Source organism: Hyperolius riggenbachi, chromosome 8 (genome assembly GCF_040937935.1).
Source record: "Hyperolius riggenbachi isolate aHypRig1 chromosome 8, aHypRig1.pri, whole genome shotgun sequence".
Taxonomy (NCBI): Eukaryota; Metazoa; Chordata; class Amphibia; order Anura; family Hyperoliidae; genus Hyperolius; species Hyperolius riggenbachi.
In genome coordinates this window covers 44,645,361-44,670,707 of record NC_090653.1, presented here as the reverse complement: position 1 = coordinate 44,670,707, position 25,347 = coordinate 44,645,361, and the positions used below count along the sequence as shown (strand labels likewise).

The window sequence follows — 25,347 nt, the reverse complement described above, 5'->3', positions numbered from 1 at the left end:
CACTGCATTCCACCGCTCATCACTTCCTGCAATGCCACCGACTGTACTTTGGAAGTGACATTGCAGGAAGTGACGCAAGCGGTGGAACGCCTTACTTGATCACGAAAGGAGGGGAGAAGGGGAGTCATTGCTTCCACCGCCCTCTGCCTGGCTGACATTTATACACAGCGCTGCTAGTTGGAGGGGGAGCACGGACCGGGGGGACCCAGGTGAGGGAGGTGGGGTCGGACCCCCCTCCCCACCGCTGTGTCCCCTGCCCCACCTCCTTGCTGCTTCCCCCTCCAGGCTACCTATACTGGGGGCAATTATACTGCCTATATGGGAGGGGGGGTGGCATCCTCACAAGTTTGCCTCAGGCAAAAGTCTAGAACTGGCCCCAGGTGACTCATAACTTTATTACTAATCCACAGTTGTAAGTATGCACAGACCCGGAAACTGGGAGGTCACCATGACAACCTGGACACTGTTAGCTTTTATATTACAAAGTTTTTGACCAATATTATTCCAAACTGATCCCATACACCAACCGAAGGTGGTAAATGTGCACAGAAGCACATGTGGGCGGCAGCTTAGTCTGGGCCGTGACTAAGTGTGGGCGGCACAGTTATGGGTGGTAGCTTAGTGCGACATTGGTGGTGTGCTTGCACAGCTTCAGGTGTGTCCATACATACATAAGTAAGTATTAACAACAATCTATTAAAACCTGAGAACTCTTGGTTGATTTATATATGGTTTATTGCATTTCATATTATTGAAAAAAAGACATCCATCCATCAAATTCAACCATTGGGAATGCCCACAGTTCTGTTGAGGTGAATGCCTAACGCTCCCCCAAAAGAGAAATATGATAGCCCCTTCCCTTTCTACATTATTGCTGCTCCCCCACCAACAACCGATACAACAACCAAAACCAATACTAAGTTAGTTGGTTCTCCCCAGACTGTGAGCTCCTCTGAGGACAGCCAGTGACATGACTATGTACTCTGTAAAATGCTGCAGGAGATTTTGGTGCTATACAAATACATAATTGTATGGTTTGTATGGTTGTTTGCTGGTGCTGTGCACGAGCATACCTGTCGGGACACAGAGATCCACGGTTGGGGAAGGGGAACAAGTTCCAAGTTCCCCTAACCAATCGCAATGCCTGGAATGAACGCACATGACCCCGATCGGGGGCCATATCCATTCATAATACAGAAAGTAGTAAAAGTATGTCCAATGTAAAAAAAAAAAAAAGTGAACACTTCCTGGTGAAACCAGGATAGTGTTTGCAGTGCCATCTAGTGGCAACAAAGTAAAAATACACACACACACAGTCACACACCATAAATGTATAATAAAAAATATAATTAATCCCTTCCACTTCCACATCCCCTTCCCCCAACACTTGTAAAAAAAAAGAAAAAAACAGTTAAAAAAACATAAATGGTTGCCTTTGGGACTTTTTTTTTTTAATATGTATGTCATGAGGGTATATTACTATTATTTTACTATGTAAGGGCTGGTAATTGTGGACAGAAAAAAACCCCACAAAAAATACACCTATTTTTACAAATAAAATATTGTCACCATACATTGTGATAGGGACAGAATTTAAATGGGTAGTAACTGGGACAAATGGGCAAATAAAATATTTGAGTAGCATGCTTTGTATGGTAGCATGTTTTATTTTAAAACTATAATGGCTGAAAACTGAGAAATAAAAATTTGTTTTCCTTTTTATCGTATTATTTCTGTTTAAATGCATTTAGAATAAAATAATTCTTAGCAAAATGTACTACCCAAAGAAAGCCTAATTGGTGGTGAAAAAAACAAGGCATAGATCATTTTGTTGTGACAAGTAGTAATAAAGAGTATTGGCGAATAAAAAGGGAGAATGCTGACAGGTGAAAATTGCTCTAGTCTGTTAGGATAAAAACTACTTGATTAAAGTGGTTATCCTGAATAATTTACTGCATTCTGCCCCTTTACACTTTTGCACAAGCTGATCACAAACAATTATCTGTAACAATTCTTCAATGCCAAATCTCTAGCATCTATATTATAATAATTATTAATCAGTACCGCAGCGCTGTACAGAGTATTATGTCTTGTCTCTAACTGTCCCTCAGAGGGGCTCACAATCTAATCCCTACCATAGCCAATTTGGGAGGAAGCCAATTAACTACTCTGTATGTTTTTGGGATGTGAGAGAAAATCTGAACCTAGCTTTAACCACTTTACCCCCCTCTCCGTCCTTTTTCCCCCACAAAAAAACAAGGGACGAAGAAATCCGTACCTTCCGCGCTACCGCCGTTGTCCGCGCTCCCGCCGCTTGTGCGCACCGCCGCCCGCTCGCCCGGACATCAATGAACAGGAAAATCCATTCCCGTTCGTTGATCTAAGCCCCCACAATGATCTGCTGCTTCTTTGAGAAACCGCGCGATCATTGTGATCTTCCCAGCCTCGTAGTGCTTCCTGTAAGCGTCCTTCCGGACGCTTACAGGTCGCATGTAAACAGACTCACTGTGGCCATCTTGTGGCCAAATAGTAAGACTACACCCTAAAGCATTTTACATATACAAATACATTAGTTTTACACAATAAATTAACTCATTACCTCCCACACTCCCCAATTTTTGTTTTTTTGTAATAAAAAAAAATACAATAAAAAAAAACAACAAATAGTTACCTTAGGGGCTGAACTTTTTTAAATATTTATGTCAAGAGGGTATAACACTGTTACTTTATAAACTACGGGCTTGTAATTAGGGATGGATGCAAAACTGAAAAAAATGCACCTTTATTTCCAAATAAAATATTGGCGCCAAACATTGTGATAGGGACATAATTTAAACGGTTTTATAACTGGAACAAATGGGCAAATATATTTCATGGGTTTTAATTACAGTAGCATGCATTATTTAAAAACTATAATGGCCGAAAACTGAAAAATAATAATTTTTTCCCACATTTTTTCCTATTTTCCCATTAAAACACATTGAGAATAAAATAATTCTTGGCATAATGTCCCACCTAAAGAAAGCCTGATTGGTGGCGAAAAAAACAAGATATAGTTCATTTCATTGCGATAAGTAATAATAAAGTTATAGACGAATAAATGGAAGGAGCGCTGATAGGTGAAAATTGCTCTGGTGTTCAAGGGGTAAAACCCCTCAGTGGTGAAGTGGTTAAAGTAAATTTAGAAACCGATATCTGCAGTGCTACCTATGCCATGTTCCCCAAATGCTGCATTAAGGATATTCAGTTATTCTTCTATTTATGTGTGCTTTTTTTTAATCATAGTGACTGTTGCTTCCCCTACTACATGTGATGTCAGCAAAGTGGTCATGCCTGGCATGACCTACAACATAACTGATAGCGGAAGATTAAGACTTGATTTGAAGTACAACTGTCCAAAAGGGAAGAATCCACATCCAGGTCCAGTCCGTACATGCCGGTTTGGGCGCTGGAAAGATGAAGATGTAAAGTTTGAGTGTAGAGGTAATTTCCCTCTGTCCTCTGCTACCTTGTGCTCCATTTTCTTACCCCTCCTGTGCTGTAAGACTACCTGCCTCCTCCTGTGATGCGTCACTGCTTGCCTCCTCCTGTGCTGCGTCGCTGCCTGCCTCCTCCAGTGCTGCGTCGCTGCCTGCCTCCTCCAGTGCTGCGTCGCTGCCTGCCTCCTCCTGTGCTGTGTCACTGCCGGTCTCCTCCTGTGCTGTGTCACTGCCTGCCTCCTCCTGTGTTGTGTCTCTGCCTGCCTCCTCCTGTGTTGTGTCACTGCCTGCCTCCTTCTGTGCTGCATCACTGCCTGCCTCCTCCTGTGCTGCATCATCACTGCCTGCCTCTTTCTGTTCTGCATTGCAGTCTTCCTTCTCCTGTGCTGCATTGCTGCCTGCCTCCTCCTGTGCTGCGTCACTGCCTGCCTCCTTCTGTTCTGCATCGCTGCCTTTCTTCTCCTGTGCTGCATTGCTGCCTGCCTCCTCCTGTGCTGCATTGCTGCGTGCCTCCTCCTGTGCTATGTTACTGTCTGCCTTCTCCTGTGCTGCATCACTGCCTGCCTCCTTCTGTGCTGCATCACTGCCTGCCTCCTCCTGTGCTGTGTTACTGTCTGCCTCCTACTGTGCTGTATCGCTGTCTGCCTCCTCCTGTGCTGCATCGTTGCCTGCCTCCTCCTGTGCTGCATCGTTGCCTGCCTCCTCCTGTGCTGCATCACTGCCTGCCTTCTCCTGTGCTCCGTCAATGCCTGCCTTCTCCTGTGCTGCATCACTGCCTGCCTCCTCCTGTGCTGTGTCAATGCCTGCCTCCTACTGTGCTGCGTCAATGCCTGCCTCCTCCTGTGCTGCATCATTGCCTGCCTCCTCCTGTGCTGCATCGCTGCCTGCCTCCTCCTGTGCTGTGCCAATTTTCATTTGCCTTTGAGTTTTACTGAACGCTATTCTTTTATCTAACTATTTTAATATCTGAATAGATGTTGAGTGTCCCAGGCCACCACTGAACTTTGAGGGTGGATACTTTGAACCACGTCAACAAAGGTATAATGTGGGGAATGTCATCTCCTTTCGGTGCTTGGATGGATATAAAATGATTGGCCCTGAAAAACGCACATGCCAGGAAAATGGAAAATGGAGTGGAACTACAACTATATGTGATGACCAAGGTAAGAAATTCAGGAAAAATCTGATGCCTTGTTCCCTAGCAAAATCCATCAGTGTACTATCTTGCACTACTCGATATTGATTAGATTTTGGCAGAAATCTGACTGAAAAATTGGTCAGAAAACCATCACTGCTTCCTTTGTTCTGTGCTGTATAAGGCTGTGCAGCTGTCAGTCATGTGATGTCATTCTACACTTGATTAGTTAAATAAAGGTCTTTCCTGATCAATGTTCAATTGATACGCCAGTCAAAATTGAATGAGAAAGACCCTTCCTTTTATCTCTGTAAAAAGCATTGAATAGCATACGGTTGCCTTAAAGAGACCCTGAAGTCAGGCTAAAAATGGAATTCAGACTTTACCTGGGGCTTCCTCCAGTCTCCCGTAGGCCGCAAGGTCTCCCGGTGTCCAGGGGTGCTCATCCGGATTCCGGATATCCGAATTACCCGGATAATCTGAACTTTTTCCACTATCCGAACCCGGATTCGGATTCCGGATATCTGGGCAAATCCGAATAGCACTACGTGGATATTTATCCGCAATCTGGATATCCGTCGGATATAAGAATCCGGATACTGTAACCATGGAGATGACATCCATGACATCACTGAGCCAATCAGAGGGCTCCCAGCAGAAGCCCTAGCAACCAATCACAGAGGGGAACTCTGGCCAGCCCCTCCTGTATATAAAGCGATGGCCATGATGAAAAAAATCGTCCTTGCTTGTGACTGCTCACTGAGAGACATCTCCAGTGCTGTTGGCTAAGCAAGTGCTTTCCACTGTCAGAAAACCTAGCGTTTTTGCACATAAACACCTGTACTATACACTCTTTTATTGTTGTTTAGTTAGCTAGCTTGTATTTTGATTTTAGTTAGTGTGTGTGTGACAGTCCCTGTGCTGCAGCAGCTCTGCTAGTTAGGTGTATGTGCCTGTGTGTGCTGTGCTGTTGTGCACACAAGCCAGGCCTGTGCTATATTAGCCTTAGCTACAGTATAGGTTAGGGAATAGGAAGGATGGTCACGGAAGAGCCGTGAGAAAAGAGAACGCAATCGCAATTGGTTTGCCACACCGATTGTTGTTGCGTTGCCAGATCTAGATTGTATGTCTGTGGATACCATGCAGTCAAGCCTGGGGGTCTCTGTTGTCTTCATAGGTGTTAGCAGAGTTCTTTTCATGAGAGCCAAGTATGCTTTCTGATAAGGCCTGTGTGGTTAATTAACTGGATCAAAAGAATCCCTTTCTGAGGTGTGAAAGCTCCAGCAGTAAGCCCCAAATGGCAAGTGTTACTGCCTTTTGAAGAGACAGGATAAACTCAGCATGAGACCAGACTGCCTGACTCCGTCAGAATCAGAGAGTAAATTAATGCTGTATATGATTTTTTGCCTATTTATGGAATACGGTATCTAGGATAGTTATGAGAGTTGTATCATTGGGTTTGTAGTGTCTTACTGAACCTTTTGATTAGGGATGCTCACCACGTTCTGCGGAATTCTTTTTTCCGTGATTTCGGCCGGAATTTGGGGATTCTGTTCCGTCGCATCAGAACTGAATTGCCTTAGCGCTATAGCGGAAATTCCGCGGAACGATGCGTAATTCTGGCGGAATGCGGAATTTTGTAAGCCAATCATAAGGAAGCCCCTAGAAGTTTGAAGTGAAAACAACAGGATTTCTTCATGAAAATCGGAATTTCTGCACCAATCAGAGGCTTACAAAAACCACCCAAACGGATTTCTGCATGAAAATCGAAATTATTTCAGCACCAATTACAGAGTTAACAAAAAACAATCAATCCTATGTTAGCAACCAGCTCCCTAGCTATCTCACCTATCCCAACCATTTTGTATAGGTCCCAAAGCTTACGCGGCACCTCCTGCGGTGCAAAAACCACCGCCATGGAACCACCGCCAGGTCCCAAAGCTTACGCGACACCTCCTGCGGTGCAAAAACCACACACATTTTTTTTTTTAATTACCGGGGGAACAGCCACTAGGTCCCATGGTCTACCATTTAGCATAAACAAGGTTTCATTTGCGATTACCTAAATTTTTCCGCCAAAATGCGGAATTCTGTGGAAATTCGCTAAATTCCACGGAAATGTAATGGCGATGGAATTTAGCGCTGGCGGAATTCCGCAATTCTGGTGGAACGGAATTGGCTCATTCCGATCATCCCTACTTTTGATACCAGTCTTGAGGGGCAAAGGGTACTCTACAACCAAGTTATTAGTCTTCTCAGGAACTGGACCCTCTACTCTAATCAAGTCTAATGTCACAGGAATTGTCATAATCTGAGGAATATTAATCTGTTATCAGCGCAAATGTGACATTGATTGGTTTTGAATTACAGCATTTTATAAGTTTAAATCTAAATCTCTCTCCGAGGGAATGAACTGTGATTGGTTTGTGAACCGAAGGGGGCTGGCTTTGTTCCGCCCCCAAAACTAGCTTCCATAAAACCAGGGTGCATATAGGGAGGGGCAGTCCTCCAAATCCCATCTTCATGAGAGCATGCTGCTGCTAGCCAGAGGACCATGTGGTTAGCGGCCATCTTCTCTCCTGAACTGAAACAAAGGAACTTTACGAGTTTTCCCAGGAAAGACATATTTCCACGAAATTAAGTATTTTCTCCCTTTTTATTTCGGTTACTGCTTCTAATGTCTCTATAATTGTTGATTTTAATGATTTTCTGTATATATTAATTATTTGTATTGCATTTTTAATAAACGACGCTAACGTCATTTATTTGTTCGGCTACACCTATTATTCAGCAACACAAAACTGAACCCTGGCTTCAGAAGAGTCGCTACTATTGTTGATAGCTAGATAAAATACAGTGTGTTTAACCGTTTTCTATTTGCAGGTCTAGAGTCAGCCAGTCAGTGGGTTCCTCTGTCCCATGGTAACAGAGGTGGTGGCAGTTATACCCTGAAATAGTGTGTAATTTGTATTACCGTAACTCACAGGCTCCCTTCTAGTCGGTCTGCTGCCAAAATCCCAGCGGTTTCTGCACACCGATTGCGACCACAGATTGCATGGTCTGTGTGCTGAAACCGATTGGAAGGCATTGTGCGGTCCGGCCACTAGGGGGTGTGTGACAAGGATTACTGTGTATTGTGTATATATTTAATATTGCAGTGCTAGTAGTTGTTAGTTGTTAGAGTATTACAGTCCGTGTTAGCTTACTACTACAGATTACTGCATTTCTGCTGCGCTGCTGAGTGTCAGTGTGTGTGACAGATAGACCGTTAGTGTGCACACTGTCTTCTTCTACTCTGCTGTCTGTCACTCCGTGCTGATTCATCAAAGTCCAACACCGATTTCAATAAAGTGCAAGTACCCCACATCCATCTGGTGACATCATCATCACACAAACTTGCACTATGTCTGCTGGCACTGGCAGCCGGGGGAAGGGCAGCAAGGCCAAGAAGAGAGGGAACATTGCTGGCACCGTCAGCAGTTCTGCCGCTAGCTACTGGCCGTGGAAGCACTGTGCACCCAGCTGTTAGGGGGAGTCACGCTGAAGAGGCACAGCAGAGCCGTGTAGCGACCATTTTTCATCAGGGTCGGCGGCGCAAATTGGAGGAGAAAGACGCCGAGCCTGTGATGCGGCTGATGGTGGATGAGCAGGCCACCACCATCAGCTCTACAACAGAGAGCTCCACCCCCACCACCACTCCTTTTCGCAGGAGCAGCAGCAGCCGCCCAGCAGTGCATGGGGACTCGTCGGTCATCATGTCGACCCCAGCGGGCAGCCTACCCTCAGTCAGCGCGCTCTTTAGTCCAGACACCGTGAGCGAATCAGGGCTGTTACCACTGAGTTTGAGGAGGATATTCTGGGCGCAATGGGGTATGTGGAGGAGTCACAGATGGTGACGGTGATGGGGGGAGGGGGGGTCCTTGCCTGATGTGTCTGCAGAGTTGGAGATTGGGGGGTCATCAACATCCCAGCAATTGTTTGAGGAGGGGGAGTATGATGCTGATAATAATGATGTTGAGATGAAGGATCATGACTACCATCCACAGGAGGTGGATGTTGGCATTGAGTCTGAGTCTGAGCATGCATCGGTGGGTCTGGTACGGAGGATCAGCACCGCTGACATTGGCAGGAGCAGCAGTGGGCATGGAATGCAGGACCCACAGCCTGCTGCTTCATCTTCTGCCGCTATCATCAGCTGCACCACTCAACCCCAGGCCCCAACCACCGCAGGGAAAAAAAAGGCAGCAGCAGCTCATTCAGTGCGTAAGGGAAAATTCCAATCCCCAATCTGGCAGTTTTTTGATCTGCCCTCAGTGGACAGCCAGTTTGTCACTTACAACCTGTGCAAGATGAAGCTGAGCAGAGGTTGTCACCCCTCCAACTACGGCACCTCCAGCTTCATCACCCATCTGGCCAAGAAACATCATCACTAGCATGAGGAGTTCAAGAGGCTGAAGGAAGCTGGCGCTGGCAGTGTTCCGACCAAAAGCACCACCAGAACCCCCTTTGCCAGTGCCAATCCTGCCGACACTGAGGCCTGTTCAGGCAGCCAGTCCTCCTCAGTGGTCTCCTCTGCTCCCTCCTCCTCTTCCCGTGCAACCAAAAAACACCACCAGACCCTTTTGAGTCCTTTGTGGTCAGGGCTCAGCCTCCTGGCAGCCGTCGCATCCGCCAGCTGAACGGCCTGCTTGCATGGGCCATGTCCTCCCAGCTCCTCACGTACTCGTTTGTGCAGGAGAAGAGCGACATGCGTGCGCTCCTTCAGAGTGCAGCGCCGGATTGGCCAATACCCAGCCGGCACTACTTTTCACGTACGGCCATCCCAGCACTGCACCGCTTCGCGATGGCCAATGTGGAGCGTAGGCTGGATTATACGGTGGGTGAGCGGATCCATGTGACCATGGATTCCTGGAGCAGCAGGTTCGGGACAGGCCGCTATATCTCGTTCACGGTGCACTGGGTCAGTTTGGTAGAAGGGGGAGATGAGGGGACAGCAGCATTGGGCACAGCAGCAATCCAGTGGGTGGTGACACCCCGCAGCAAGGTCAGGGGAAGTGCAGCAGGTTCCTCTGAGCCGGTTCCATCCTCCGGCAAACCTGCCACCAAACACCTCCACCTCAGCAGCAGCGTGAAGGCCCGCCACTGCCAAGCTCTGCTGGAGATAGTCAGCCTGGGGAAGCACAGACTGATGGCAGACCACTTCCTGGCCAAACTCCTAGAGCTGGAGAGGAGTTGGCTGACCTCCAGAGGCCTGAGAGTCGGAGAGGTGGTGTCCGACAATAGGGCCAACCTTGTTGCTGCCATCCACTGGGGAGACCTCACCCACGTCCCCTGTCTGGCCCACGTCCTGAACTTGGTGGTGCAGAAATTTCTGAGCACCTACCAGGGGATGGACACACTTTTGAAAGCGGCTAGGAAACCGGTGGGTCATTTCCGCCGCTCGGGCATTCCAACACGGTGGAATTCCACCCTGGCCATGTTGGAACGTCTGGTTGAACAGGCAGGCTGACAACAGCTACCTGGCAAAAGCCATCGCGGAGGCCACCGTGTTCAGGACCGGCACCACCCACCTTCCGGACATCATCCTCAATGCTGAGTGGGTAAAAATGCAGCTGGTGTGCTTGGTGCTGGCATTCTTTCTGGAGGCCACCAACATGGTCAGCTGGGACCGTGCGTTGCTGTGTGAGTGGTTGACCATGGTGTGCATGCTGGACAAGGCCCTCTATGCTCTGTTGGAAGTGGGAGAGGCAGCCTTGATCCAGCAGGAGCAGCCAGGGGCGTAGAAAGAAATGACTGGGCCCCATAGGAAAAAAAATTATGCCCCGACCTTCCAACCCCACGGACCTCGGACCTCCCACCCAAACCTTTTGTGGGGAAATCTTATTTCCCCACAAAATGCAACCAGATTGTCGGCAGATTTCCCTACAACATGCAACCAGATTGTCGGCAGATTTCCACACAATATGCAACCAGATTGTCGGCAGATTTCCCAACAAAATGCAACCAGATTGTCGGCAGATTTCCCTACAATATGCAACCAGATTGGCGGCAGATTTCCCAACAAAATGCAACCAGATTGGCGGCAGATTTCCCAACAAAATGCAACCAGATTGGCGGCAGATTTCCCCACAAATTGCAACCAGATGGGAGGCAGATTTCCCCCAAAAAATGCAACCAGATTGGCGGCAGATTTCCCAAGAAAAATGCAACCAGATTGTTGGCAGATTTCCCCACAAATTGTCATCAGATTGTCGCCAAATTTCCCCACAAAATGCAATCAGATTGTCGCCAGACTTCCCCACAAAATGCAGTATATGTAGTTAGGTCTATAGTGGGCTAACGTTAATTACCTGGAGGGAGGGTGGTTGAGCAGGCTGGCACACTATTTGCGGTGCAGGCACTGTACTGGGTAGGCAGTTAGGTAGCTGGGTGGAAGGGTAGGCAGATAAGTAGACGGGTGGGAGGGTAGGCAGATAGGTAGATGGGTGGGCAGTTAGGTAGCCGGGTGGGAATTTTGGTAGAAGGGTGGGCAGTTAGGTAGCCGGGTGGGAAGTTAGGTAGCCGGGTGGAAAGTTAGGTAGCTGGGTGGCAGGGTGGGCAGTTAGGTAGCCGGGTGGGCAGTTAGGTAGCTGGGTGGCAGGGTGGGCAGGTAGGTAGCTGGGTGGGCAGTTAGGTAGCTGGGTGGTGGGGTAGGCAGATAGGCAGCCAGGTGGGCAGCTAGGTAGCTGGGTGGCAGGGTAGGCAGATAGGTAGCAGGGTAGGTGGATAGTTAGCTGGGTGGCAGGGTAGCCAGTTAGGTAGCTGGGTGGCAGGGTGGGCAGTTAGGTAGCCGTGTGGGCAGTTAGGTAGCTGGGTGGCACGGTAGGCAGATAGGTAGCCAGGTGGGCAGCTAGGTAGCTTGGTGGCAGGGTGGGCAGTTAGGTAGCCGGGTGGGAGGGTGGGCAGTTAGCTATCCAGGTGGGAGGGTGGGCAGTTAGGTAGCCAGGTGGGAGGGTGAGCAGTTAGGTAGCTAGGTGGGAGGGTGGGCAGTTAGGTAGCCAGGTGGGCAGTTAGGTAGCCGGGTGGGCAGTTAGGTAGCTGGGTGGCAGGGTAGGCAGATAGGTAGCCAGGTGGGCAGCTAGGTAGCTGGGTGGCAGGGTATGCAGTTAGGTAGCTGGGTGGGCAGTTAGGTAGCCGGGTGGGAGAATGAGCAGTTAGGTAGCCGGGTGGGAGGGTGAACAGTTAGGTAGCCGGGTGGGAGGGTGGGCAGTTAGGTAGCCGGGTGGAAGGGGGGGCAGTTAGGTAGCCGGATGGGAGGGTAGGTAGCCGAGTAGTTAGTGGGGTAGGGGCCTGACTCCTATCCCCCCTGCCTCACCTGGGGTCCCCTCTCCTTCCATCAGCGGTGAGAGAGCGGCATATACAGGAAGCTCCGGCGGGGTAATCAGCCGCTAGAGGTTCAGCTACCTCCCGGACTACGGTGTCTCCTCTCTGTATTGCTGCTCGCAATAAACCAGGAAGCAGTGCGAGCAGCAATACAGAGGAGACAGCGTAGCCCGGAGGCAGCTGAACCTCTAGTGGCTGATTACCCCCGCCGGAGCTTTCTGTATATGCCGCACTCTCGCCGCTGATTAAAGGAGGGGGGACCCCAGGTGAGGAGGGGGGACTCCAGGTGAGGCGGGGGGCGCCGAGGTGAGGGAGGGGGGCCCCGGCGGGCGTAAAAAAAAAAAATAAACACGAAAAAGTCCTCTCAGCTGCGGGCCCCCTGTGACGTAGGGCTGCCGCGGTGCCCCATAGCAACGCTATGGCTGCTATCTCCATTGCTACGCCCTTGGGAGCAGCAGCAGCAACCTTTACAGTCCATCTCTGTGCGTCAGGAGGAGGAGGAGGTTGAGGACTTGGAGTTGGAGGTCCCTGACCATGAAGATGAGGGGGCACAGCTGAGTGCAGCTGCAGTGGTGCAGGGGTGGAGAGAGCAGGAGAAGGCTCAGGAATCAGAGGAGGAGGACAGCATTGTCGGCTCTGGGGGTGATGATTCTGTGTCAGCAGAGATGGCAGTCCTCTTCCCCACACATGCTGCAGTGCCTGCGAAGTGACCCAAGGGTGAAGCAGATGCGTGCTCGGGAGGACATCTGGATCATCCTGATGCTGGACCCACGGCTGAAGGGGAAGCTGCATCAGTTCCTGCCTGCAGGTGGAGACCCTGTGCGCTGAATGAGGGAATTGCAGCGGTCCCTGGTTCGGCGCTTGGAGGAAGACTTCCCCCAGACTTCCACCCCCCTGCTGTCACAGTCCAGCCAGCACAGCAGCAGGTGCCTGCTGTCACAGTCCAGCCAGCACAGCAGCAGGTGCCTGCGTCCAGAAGCAGCAGGCACCCAATAAACCTGCTGTCTCTTACAAAGGCGCTCTACGCCATGCCCGTACAGCTGCCGACTGAGGAGGTGCCTGCAGCAGCATCTGGCTATCCAAGCCAGAACCAGTGCCTGACCCGGATGGTGGCAGACTACATGGAGTCCTTCAGTGGGCTTGACAGTGACATCCCTGTGGACCCCTTGGATTACTGGGTCAAGGACCTGGATATTTGGAGTGAGCTGGCGCAGTATGCCCTGGAAGTCCTTGCTTGCCCCCCCTTCCAGCATGCTTGCTTGCCCCCCATCCAGAGGTGCTTCAGTGAGGCCAGTGGCGTGGTGACCGAGAAGGGCTCTCATCTGTCCCCCCAGTCTGTGGACAGACTGACGTTTCTCAAAATAAACGAGGCTTGGATGATTGGTGAATTCCTAGCCCCTGTTGTTGGCTAGAGGGGGACATGAAGTGGCTGGAAATCACTATGCCTGCCTTACCACCCTTTTTTTTTTTTTTATCAATAAATTTTTATTGAATTTTTTCCTTTTCTTAACAACAAGTACATATGACATCTGTTAAGTCATCATGTATGGTAATATACAAGATAGAAGTATTCTGCCGTAAGTACAGAAAACAAGACAACAATATATAATATACAATCAACGATAAACAATGAACTATACCTTGAAGACCTAAAGGAATATAGAAAAGACCAGATAGGTAGGTTATACAAGTGATGATGTACCCAGGGGTGGCATGAGGTAGATCCATGGTGTAATTGGATGGCATATATTATGGGGAGTAAAGGCAAGAGTGGTGGGCCAAGAGGTAGCTGATGGGTAAAATTCAGACCTCTGTAGATCTTGTTCCAAGTCGTGTTAGGGCTTTTGGCAGTTTTATAAGCACATTTCAATGGGAGTATCTTCCCTACAATCGGGAAATTTGTTAAGGGGGAGAGTTGGTCCAGTCAATACTTAAGAGGAGTGGCGGATCTTTATCATTGTTATTGAGTCTGATGAAGCGTTCCATTTGGAGATTGAAGTCCACTTGGTTTCGTAGCTGAGAGATAGAAGGAATTTCTTCTGAGTTCCAATTTATAGTGATGAGGCTCCTGGCTACACAAAGTATTTGTGAAACTAATAATCTATATTTCAAAGGAAAGGACTTTATACCTATATGTAAAAGTGCTAGCTGAGGCGTAATCACAATTGGGGACTGCACAATGGTACAAAGCTCCTTGGTGATAGAAGCCCAGAAGGGTTGGATTTTAGGACATTCCCATATTAGATGTAGTAATGACCCAGTACTTTGGCAGTTCCTCCAACATTCTGGAGAATTGTTAGAAGAGAAGTTGGCCATTTGCCTGGGGGTGAGATACCATTTTAGTAAAATTTTATGGAAAGATTCCCTATGATTAATACAGGAAGAGAATTGTGATATAGCTTTAGATGAAAAAATTATATCTGAGTGATCTACGGGAATTTGGAGCTCAGTTGACCAGGAGTCTATATACTTGTGCAGTTGTTTGTGATTGCCTCTCAGGAGTTCTTTATACCACATTGAAATACCTCCTTTACTTTCCAGAGATGAAGATAAGTAGGACATAATATGTCTAGATACTTTAGGTAGAGTACAATTAGATTCTATTAGGAAGTGTTTGATACGCAAGAAGGTAAAAACTTCTCTAGGTGGAAGCCGAAACCTGTTTTTTAGGGTTGGAAAGTCAAGTAGGGTGAAGTCATCAGGTGAAAATAGATCCGATAATATATTAGGGAAATACCTGCCTCCCTCCACTTTTTCATTCCCAGATTTGGTGTGAAGAGGGAGAGAGCTTCAATGGGTAATTTAAGTAGGGACCTTTCTGATTGGGATGTAGGGGATTTGATAAAATGGGTCCACGCATTAAAAGTAGCTTGGATAGGTGGGTAGGGTGATTTATTGGTTTGGGCTTTTAAAAGCTGGAATGTTAGGAGATGTAGGGGGTTACAAGATGTGATGGCTCTTTCGATATTATCCCATTTCTTAGGTGATTCTTCTTTCCACCAGTCTCTAGAGGCTTCCAGCAGACAAGCATTATAATAGGATTTCAGACAGGGAACCCCTATTCCTCCTGCCGATTTTGGGATTGTTAAGTTGATATAGGCTATTCTGTGCTTCTTTCTCCCCCAAAGGAAATTAGCAATTATTTTATTAAGTTTAGAGAAATAGTTATTAGGTAGGGAGATATGTATTGTTCTGAATAAGTATAGGATTTTTGAGAGGACTTTCATTTGGAATGCTGCTATTTTGCCAAACCAAGAGAGCTCGAATTTGGCAATGGTTTCTAGTTCTCTGGGGATGGAGAGTAGAAGTGGGAGGAAGTTGTCTTCATATAATTTATTTACTGAGTTGGACAACTTTATACCCAAATAAGGGACTGATTTATTTGCCCAGTGAAAGGAGCAAGTGGAGGAGATTTGTTGCCTTAAGGTATGAGGTATAATAATTCCCAGCATTAGAGATTTGCCCTCGTTAACTTTATAGTATGAAACTGAGGAGTAGGTATTCAGGACGTTAGTAATATGTGGTAGGGATTTAAGTGGGTCAGTTATATAGATGATAATATCGTCCGCGAAGAGTCCAATCTTGTGGGTTTGGTCTTGCAGTTTCATTCCCGAGATATTGCCATTGGTTCTTATTGCCTCTGCTAGGGTCTCTATTGTAAGAACAAATATTAGTGGTGATAAGGGGCACCCTTGGCGGGTGCCGTTGGATATATTGAATTTTTTAGAGTAAAAACCTGCTACATTGACCATGGCTGAGGGTGAGGAGTACAATGCCATAATGGCTGAGAGGAAGGAACCATTGATGCCGAACTTAGCCAATGTCGCCTCTATAAACCCCCAGTGAACCCGGTCAAAGGCCTTCTCTGCATCCAGAGTAAGAAACAGAGAAGGCCTTCGACCCAGCTCCGAGAACTTGATCAAGTCGATAGTTCTCCTTGTAGCGTCCGTTGATTGGCGCCCTTTGGTGAAGCCCACCTGGTCCCAATTAATTAACTGCGGGAGAATGTTGAGGAGTCTGTTAGCCAGAAGTTTAGAGTAGATTTTCGTATCTGAGTTTAGAAGGGAGATGGGTCTAAAATTGGACGGGGAATCTGTGCTTTTGCCTGGTTTGGGGATAACAGAGATGACTGCCTGAGTTTGTTGTTCGGGCATCTGTTTAAGTTTCGCAAATGAAGAGAAAAGGTCTAACATTATGGGGGCTAGGATATTGCCAAACGCTTTGTAGTATTCATTGGAGAAGCCATCAGGGCCAGGGGACTTGCCAGTTTTAAGGGATTTGATGACATTTAAGATTTCCTGGAGAGTGAAGGGACTGTTTAAGAAAGATTGTTGTTGGGGAGATATTTTGGGGAGTTTTAAGGGGTCAAGGAATTCTTGGATAAGCAAGGGAGAAGGTTGAGCTGTGTCTGGATCGTTTTTTAAGTTATATAGTGCCCCGTAGTAATCGCTAAAGGCATTTGAGATCTCTCTGGGATTGTACAGGGGAGCGTTAGTGAAGGGGTGGATCAGTTTAGGGATTCTGGATTTAGTCTGTTTGTGCCTCAGAAGCTTGGCTAGGTATGCTCCTGCCTTATTACTTTGGGAATAGTGTTTTAGTTTTAATTTTTTAAGTTGGAAATTATAATTATCAGACAGATTCTTAAATCCTGCCTTAGGGAGAATAGTTCATTTTCTAATTGGGAGGAGTATTTGTGCTTGATTTTATTTTCTATGGTTTGGATTTTTCCCAAGATTGTATGAAGGCGTAAAGTTTTGTCTTTCTTGGCTCTTGCTCCTAATTGGATAAAGTAGCCTCGAATGACTGCCTTGTGGGCGTTCCATATCGAATCTATCCTAGCCTCTGTTTTGCTATTAGATTTAAAATAATCTTCTAGGTTTCCTTGGATTAGAGTTTTGTATTTGGTATTGTGGAGTAGAGAGGAATTTAACCTCCATAGAGGGCGGTCAATTCTGTGGCCAGAAGATGAGATAGAAATCGATATGGACGCATGGTCAGACCAGGTTATAGAGTTGATTGCTGCGTCTGATACTTTCTGTAAAGAGTATTTGTCCGTGAGGAAGAAATCAATTCGGGAAAAAGATTTGTGGACATGGGAAAAGAAGGTATAATCTCTTTCAGACGCATGGTGGGATCTCCACACGTCATACAAGTTTTCGTCCAATAGGAATTTATTGATGGAGATGCTTTTCTTTTCTCCTTTATGTGAGGTGTCCAGGGACGGATTAACAGTAGCGTTGAAATCTCCGCCTATAATAACGGTGCCTTTTTTAAGGTCTTGAACTTTAGATATCAGGGATCTAAGGAAGTTTCTTTGATTGGTTTTGGGAGCGTATAGGTTCACCAGGGTATATGTCTCATCATTGATGGTGCATATTAGGATTAGGAATCTGCCTAGGGGGTCTCGTAGATACTTTAGAATATTTACTATTAGGGAGGAATGGAAAGCTATGAGAACTCCAACTTTTTTTTTCCTTGAGTTGGCTAAGAAAATTTGGAGGAATTGAGGATGAGTGCATCGAGGCGTTTTGCCTTCGGCAAAGTGAGTTTCTTGAGTGAAAAGCACTTGAGCTTTATGCATCAGTGCTTCTTTCCAAAGACAATTTCTTTTTTGCGGCGAATTTAACCCATGCGCATTAATAGAAAGTATTTTAATACTCATGATGGAGGGAGGAGGAGGAAGATAGCGGGACTTTTACCTGAGTTTCAATGGATAGTTTAGACTTTACATGCCTTGCCTTGTGGTGCAGAACGAGGAGGGAGCTTGGGTAGTCATACAAAGTCAATTGAAGATCAGAGGATTGACTGAATTTCAGCCTATAGGGTACATCATGGTCAAAACAGATGAAAAATATAATAAACAATATAATAAACAAAGTGTAGAAAGAAACAAAAGAGCAGTATATGAGGCATGAACATAGCCTCAGGAAGTGTACACCAGCTTTTATCATGTGCCACCGGAGGCAGATGAACTCACCTGTCTCCTGGGGAACTGAGAAAGCTGAGGACATAAAAAAAAAATGTTTAGCACAGAGCACTGTACATTATGACACTGGAGAAAACAACTGAAAACATTCTACTGCAAATTTATCTATGAGAAATGTAAGAACTTTAAAGGGACTCCGAGCTCTGTTTAAAAATAAAATTTGAACTTACCCGGGGCTTTCTCCATCCCAGCCCTGGTCGGGACGTCCCACGCCGGCCTCCTGGCTCTTCTCCCGGCGGCTGTCCGCATAGCGCGGACAGGCCGGGCCCCCGGGCGACACTGGCGAGTGTCGGGGCCTCTTCTTCCCTATACGTCACGAATGACGTCACACGCCGGCCGCCGCGCGTCATGACGGCGGCCGGCGTGACAGCACGGCGCATGCGCGATTAAACCGCGCATGCGCCGTACTGTCACGCCGGCCGCCGTCATGACGCGCGGCGGCCGGCGTGTGACGTCATTCGTGACGTATAGGGAAGAAGAAGCCCCGACACTCGCCAGTGTCGCCCGGGGGCCCGGCCTGTCCGCGCTATGCGGACAGCCGCCGGGAGAAGAGCCAGGAGGCCGGCTTGGGACGTCCCGACCAGGGCTGGGATGGAGAAAGCCCCGGGTAAGTTCAAATTTTATTTTTAAACAGAGCTCGGAGTCCCTTTAAGTACAAAGGTTAGAAGAAGAGAACATTCCCTGAGCCTTGTCTTAGGGAGGTAAACCAGCGTACTAGGAACCATAGTAATGCAGTCCGCGAGTTCATGGGTAATTGGAGGGGGGGGGTTACCCTTAAGAAGGTAACTGAAATAAGGGATATTGGCTACTGGGTATTAGGTATTAGTTGAGTGCAAGACTAGCTCAAGAAATGATAGAAGATCAGGTTGGTGCCGTGAGAGATAAGGCTCGGTGAGCCTTAGGAATTCTTGAAGGCGACATGGGGTTATCTTTAAGTTTCTTTGAGTTGGCTTGAGGAGATCTCTGCCATTCTTTGCGGAGCCTTTTGTTAGAGCTGGAGCTGGAGGCGTCCATAGATTCCTCATCTTGGGATTCTAGCATGTTGTGTTTCTTGAGCAGTTGGAGGCCTTCTTGGAGAGAAGTGATTTGAGCTTGTTGGTGCTCCAGTTTAAATTTGAGCATAAAGGGGAAACCCCACTTATATTGAATGGCTTTTCGTTGGAGGGTTGTAGTAACGGGTTTGAGTGCTCGACGTTTTGCCAAGGTTATTGGAGAGATGTCAGGAAATATCTGAATTTTATGTTCCCCTATTCCTGCTGAGCCCAGATCTCGAGCGGCTATTAATATTGGTTCTTTTGATTCTGGGTAGTGGAGTTTTAGAATAATGTCTCTCGGGTTGTCACCTGCTTTGTAGGGTTTCAGTGCTCTGTGTATTCGGTCAAACCGAAAAAGTTCCTCTGGTTGATTTGGGACTAGCGCTTTAAATAGTGCCAAGATGAAGGGTTTGATATCAGTAATTGTTTCAGGGACTGCTTTGAGTCGCAAGTTGTCACGTCTCCCTCTGTTATCGAGGTCTTCTATCTTAGAATCTTGTGATAGGAATTGCTCATCATATGATGTGAATTTATCTTGCATTGCGTTGACTACTTCGGCAGTTTCGTCCATACGGTTCTCTAATGAGTGTGTTCTTTCGCCTAAATCATCGATTTGGGCTGAGAGAGTCTGGGTAGAAGAGCGAATTTCCTGCCTTAGGGAGTCTTTTAGCTCAGAGAGCAAGTCCGATATGTCTTGGAGGGAAAAGTTTCTATTGTCACTTGCATCAACTGCAGGTTCTGGTTCATCACCTTTATTGTGGGGTTGATCAGGAGAGGGCGTTTGGCTTTTTCTTTCTTTTAGTTTAAAAAAGTCAGCAGGTGAAGTAGTGGATGAGTTGGTTTTCCCAGTTTTGGATGCCATTGTAATGCTGAGGAGAGTAACAGTAACAGGGAGCTGTTTCAAATATTTATAGGAAGGTTTGCAGGAGTGCTAGATGTGACAATGTACAGGTGCTCTGTATGTATGGAGTTAAATCATTGTTAGTAGCATGGAGATCCTTTTTTGTACACTCGGGTCTCTTGTAGGTGAGTGTTGCCTGGGATTAGGTGGTTTGTAGAGGCCCAGGGGAGTGTGTGGACGATTTAGGTCGCCCACAGCGGCAGACTGTCACTCTGGGAGTGTTTGCGCAGGATGCGGCCTAGTTGTGTGGAGAAGCCGGGGCCTCAATTAGGAGGTGCGTCCCGCCGGCAGGGAGTGCTCAGCGCGGAGGTAGTGGAGGACGTCCAGTAAAGGAGCCGCTGGTATGGAGGGGATTCTTAGTCCCCGCTGGCCTTATTGTGTGGCTTGAGGGCGGCTTGGGTTGTCCCGGGGAAGCGGGATGCAGATTAGCTGCTGGTGTTCATGCGGCTTACCTCGTGGTCTGGTAATGTCGGAGGGACTGGATGTTCTTGTCCACTCCTTTGGCTGAGCTCAGATCCGGAGGTGTATTGAGGGCTTGCAGCGGGTGACAGCTATTTTACCCGGTTCGTGGGTCCGTCAGCTGCGTGTAAAGGAGGATTTAGATGAGAAGGCTCAGGAGTTGCTCGGAAAGATGTCATGTCGCCATGCCGCGTAGGCCACGCCCCCTGCCTTACCACCCTTTACCACCACAACCTCCTGGCTCCATGACTAATAAGTCTCGTTCAAAAATTTTTAACAGCTGTGGTACCAACACACTAGGTGCCATGGTCTATCTAAACACAGTTGCTGTGTAGTTTTTTTGGAGGTGTCTGGGCTGATAACTGTGCTGTACCAGTTGTGGGGAGGCCCCGACTGCTGCAGTATGACTGCTTCCAGGAACCTCTCATTTGTAATGTTTTAACTGTGCCGTGGTACCAACACTAGGTGCCATGTTGGTCTATCTAAACACAATTGCTGTGTAATTTTTTTTGGAGGTGTCTGGGATGAAAACTGTGCTGTCCGAGTTGTTGCTGCTACTGTCTGTGGTACCCACCAACACCAGGGTCAACACAGAACTATATCTTCTGCCACTGCCACCAGCTACTACACCACTACAATAGCTTCATCTACCTACTCCTCCTGCTGCTGTCTGTGGTACCCACCAACACCTGGGTCCACACAGAACTATATCTTCTGCCACTGCCACTAGCTACTACACCACTACAATAGCTGCATCTACCTACTCCTCCTGCTGCTGCTGTCTGTGGTACCAACCAACACCAGGTTCCACACAGAACTATATCTTCTACCACTGCCACCAGCTACTACGCCACTACAATAGCTTTCATTTTTTGGAGGTGTCCAGCCTGAAAACTGTCATGTCCCAGTTGTGAGGTTTGACTTTGGACACAATGTGGGCTGCACGACCGCTGTCTGGTACCTAGTCCTGATGTTAATTTACAGAAATTGTTTTTTTTTTTATTATTTTAAAGAGGAACTCCAGTGAAAATAATTTAATAAAAAAAGTGCTTCATTTTTACAATAATTATGTATAAATGATTTATTCAGTGTTTGCTCATTGTAAAATCTTTCCTCTCCCAAATTCACATTCTGACATGTATTACATGGTGACATTGTTACTGTGGGCAAGTTATGTAGCTGTTTCTAGCTGCTCTGGCTGTTACAGACAGCTTTAAACAGCCATTTCCTGTCTGTGAACATTGTTACATTGTGGCAGTTTGCCCAGAGTACCACGGTATTCAGAGCCTCTTGTAGGAGGGGTTTCAGCACAAAATTAGTCACACAGCGCCCCCTGATGGTCTGTTTGTGAAAATCATTCTATTTCTCATGTAAAAGGGGGTATCAGCTACTGATTGGGATAAAGTTCAATTCTTGGTTGGAGTTTCTCTTTAAGTCCCCACATAATCTATTAGTGTTTCTCTTAAAAAAAAAAAAAAACACGCTACATGCCTCATTTACCCTATAAAACATTTTAGAAGCAATTTAAAGGCCACTTACGGTTTTCTATCCGGATATCCGTATCCGCCCGGATAATGCGTTCGGATATCTGCATCTACCCGGAAATCAGAACGTTTGGATTCGGATATCTGATTCGGATCCGGATATATGGGTATCCGGATCCGAATCAATTCGGATTTTAAAAAGGGGTATCCGCGCACCCCTGCCGGTGTCCTCCTGGCTCCTCTCCCAGCCCCAATGAACTGGGGAGAGCTGTTACCAAATCCAGCGTTCATTCATACATTCATGCACACCAATTGTTACATCAACTCCATTCCGCCATTGTAATTGCATTATAGTTATGACCTGTTCAGTCCAGTAGAGAGGCTTTTATAGTGTAGCGGCTTGGGGCTGAGAACAGCCGTTGTGTGTATGCAGTTCAACTATGGGTGCCAGGGATGCGCGCTTCAGCTCACGAGGTCAGACCAGGGTGTGTTTGGATATCAGGACTCTGCCCATCGACTGGTTTCGCGCATGCATGCTTTGTCAGGGTGTGGCTACAGAGTTGATCAGAATGGCTTATATACTCAGTGCTTCAGGGATCTCCTCTCCTATCTTTGCATACCTTCCCCACAAGCATATGCAAATAGAAGGGCAGAGTATTCAGCACACAAGCAAAGCAAAATGCGGGAGTGTATAACGGGCAGCAGGTAAATTCTATTTTTATGAGTGACTACAGAACAGGGAGCAAAACATATCTTTACAAAAAGCATAGCATTGTAAACCAAAACCAGAGTTACCCTAACCTTGACTCTCCAGTTAAGGTGCCTAACCTTATCCCCTTCATCTAATGCCTAACGTTACCCCCCCTTCCCCTGAAGGTGCCTAACCTTAAACCACTCCCCACCTAATGCCTAACCTTACACCCCCCCCCCCCCCCCCCGGCCCAAAAATTGCTTAACAATTATTTAATTTGGACAGTCAAAATACCAATAGTTGTAGCTAGATTTATATAGGAAGGGTTTTGTTCCATTGTGCCTGGGGCCACTAATCAGGCTTTTGTAATAGTGCTTTGTGACTTGTAGTTGTGAACATAAATCTGGGACTGACTAAAGTAAGTACAAATTTACCCTATATTACTATCTAGAAGGTGCAATAACACAAGAATCCTGACTTCAATGACTGACTTGCTGACTTGCTGTCATTGATTGCACTGATTGGCTGGCCGGAGGGGGAGGGGAGGGGGGAAAAAAAAAAGACAGATTTATTATAAAATAAATGAAATAAATATTTATACAAAAAAAGATCACTGCCCACCAATAGAAAGTTCTGCTGGTGGGCAGAGAAGGATGGTGGGGATCACTTGTGTGCTGAGTTTTGCGGCCCTGCAGTGAGCCCTTAAAGCTGCAGTGGCCTTAATTGTAAAAAATACCCTGGTCACTAGGGGGGGTTTAAGTCCGTGGTCATTAAGTGGTTAACAGTGTGCTGATCAGGGATCTGTTATGGGGTAATGGCCATTTTCAACATGGAGGATGGAGAATTCCATCATTCACAGTGGACAAACAGGTCACAGGAGAGGAGAAAGAGACTTTTAATTTTCGCTTCAGGTTTGCTTTAAGAAGAAAATAAAACCATTGGATTGTAAAAAAGTCATTTTCTGAAGTAGGAGGATAGATACAAATGTGTATCTCTGGTTATTTGCACCTCGGGTTTCCTTTAAACATTTTATCTCTGTACATTTTCTTTCTCTCCCAACAGAGGGCCACTGCCCCAATCCAGGCACTCCTATGGGGACCACAAAAATTGGTACAGATTACAGAATCGAAGGCACAGTGAAGTACACATGCCATAAAGGTCTGAAGATGTTTGGATCAGAGAAGAGGACATGTCTGGAGGACAAGACATGGACGGGAACAGAGCCATCCTGCCGTTGTAAGATCATAAAAACAAAAAAGATGTAAATCCCGATTTTTGGAAGGAGACATGTAGCTTTATGTTGCCCGCCATTTTCAAACCATTTTACAGTGTTCTCTACCACTGTTATACATAAAGTTACTGAAGGTCACCATGCAGTCTTTCTGGGATATATTTATGTTTCTTTAACCCTTTTGGGACCGGACACCTCTGGCCCCTTAAGGACCAGAGCTGTCTTTTCCCTATTGTGAGCTGTGATTTCTGTGATTGGCTCACAGTAATCACAAGGTCAGGAGCCAATGAAAATGCCAGTGCCCGAGATGAAGAGCCATTGACTGAGATTCAGAAGTTCTGCTGCCACTGAGACAGCAGAGTGAGCAGATGCAGCAACTGAACAGGATGGCAGAGAATCGTTGGAATATATGTCCTTTCAGACCCGCACAGCCACCTGCAGGATGTAGATTCCAACTATGTCTGTCCGGAAAAGAGGTTGATACTGTTGAGTCTCAGTTATTCGGCACTGACAGGGATCGGCTAATGCCGGCTAAGTGTGCTTTTTGGTTGCTTGAGTCTTAATGTTAAAAATAGTCCTAGCTATAGCTAATACAGTACTATACCCCACTCTATATACTGTACATACCATGGACCTTGTATAAAATGTGAAAATACAGTCATTGAATGTATATTTACCTTGGGAAAGCCATAGAAGCCAAGTCTTTAAGCACAGCAGAGCCCACAAACAGCCTAAAAAGTTGGCCTTCACCACTGTAAGTACTGCTGTTGATTTGTGCTGGTTGGTTGAGACTGCTGGATAGTTGAGTTCTGGATAACCGGGACTCCTGTAGAAGATTTTCTTTTTTTTTAAATCCAATAAAGCAACTTCAACAGTTACCCTTAAAGAATATAACAAAACGTTTGCCTGTAGTAAATTTAGACCTATATCAATTATCATTATTGATATTGATTATTGAAGATATTCAAAGATCCAGGCATACAGATATCTTACAGTCAATGATGATTCCGTAACAAAAAAACAGTTAAATGAAAATGTCTACTCAGCCATTAACTTCTTAAAGTGTAACTGTAGGGCATAAAATCAAATATCAATTCTTTATATGTATCTGGTAAACAGGGAATGACCAAGTCGATCAAGGAAGAGAGAAGGGCACTGCTGCATAAAAATACCCTTTATTGTGACCGGGTCGACACACAGGTTACAGCAGTGGGGGGAGGAAAGTTGTCTGACAGCTGTTTCGCAAGGATTAACCTTGCTTCATCAGAGGTTACAGCAGTGGGGGGAGGAAAGTTGGGGGGAGGAAAGTTGTCTGACAGCTGTTTCGCAAGGATTAACCTTGCTTCAGCAAGGTTAATCCTTGCGAAACAGCTGTCAGACAACTTTCCTCCCCCCACTGCTGTAACCTGTGTGTCGACCCGGTCACAATAAAGGGTATTTTTATGCAGCAGTGCCCTTCTCTCTTCCTTAATCGACTTGGACTTTGCACTGCTTGGGAGCATGCTGCAGGTAAGCCCAGTGTGACCTGGCATCCATCCCTGCCGCATTTAGTGCCAGTTTTTTTCTTTTTTCATTTAAACAGGGA

At 46.7% G+C, this 25,347-nt stretch overlaps 1 protein-coding gene across 1 annotated transcript in view; it reads left to right on the top strand.

Annotated features, from left to right (window-relative positions):
* The window catches only part of LOC137528777 (complement factor B-like), a 134,084-nt gene that overhangs the window by 7,175 nt on the left and 101,562 nt on the right, over nt 1-25,347 (top strand). Inside the window, exons 2-4 of the mRNA XM_068250348.1 lie at nt 3,286-3,483; nt 4,454-4,642; nt 23,594-23,767. Of these exons, the coding sequence (XP_068106449.1) occupies nt 3,286-3,483; nt 4,454-4,642; nt 23,594-23,767 (561 nt within the window). The remainder of the gene's footprint in view (nt 1-3,285; nt 3,484-4,453; nt 4,643-23,593; nt 23,768-25,347) is intronic.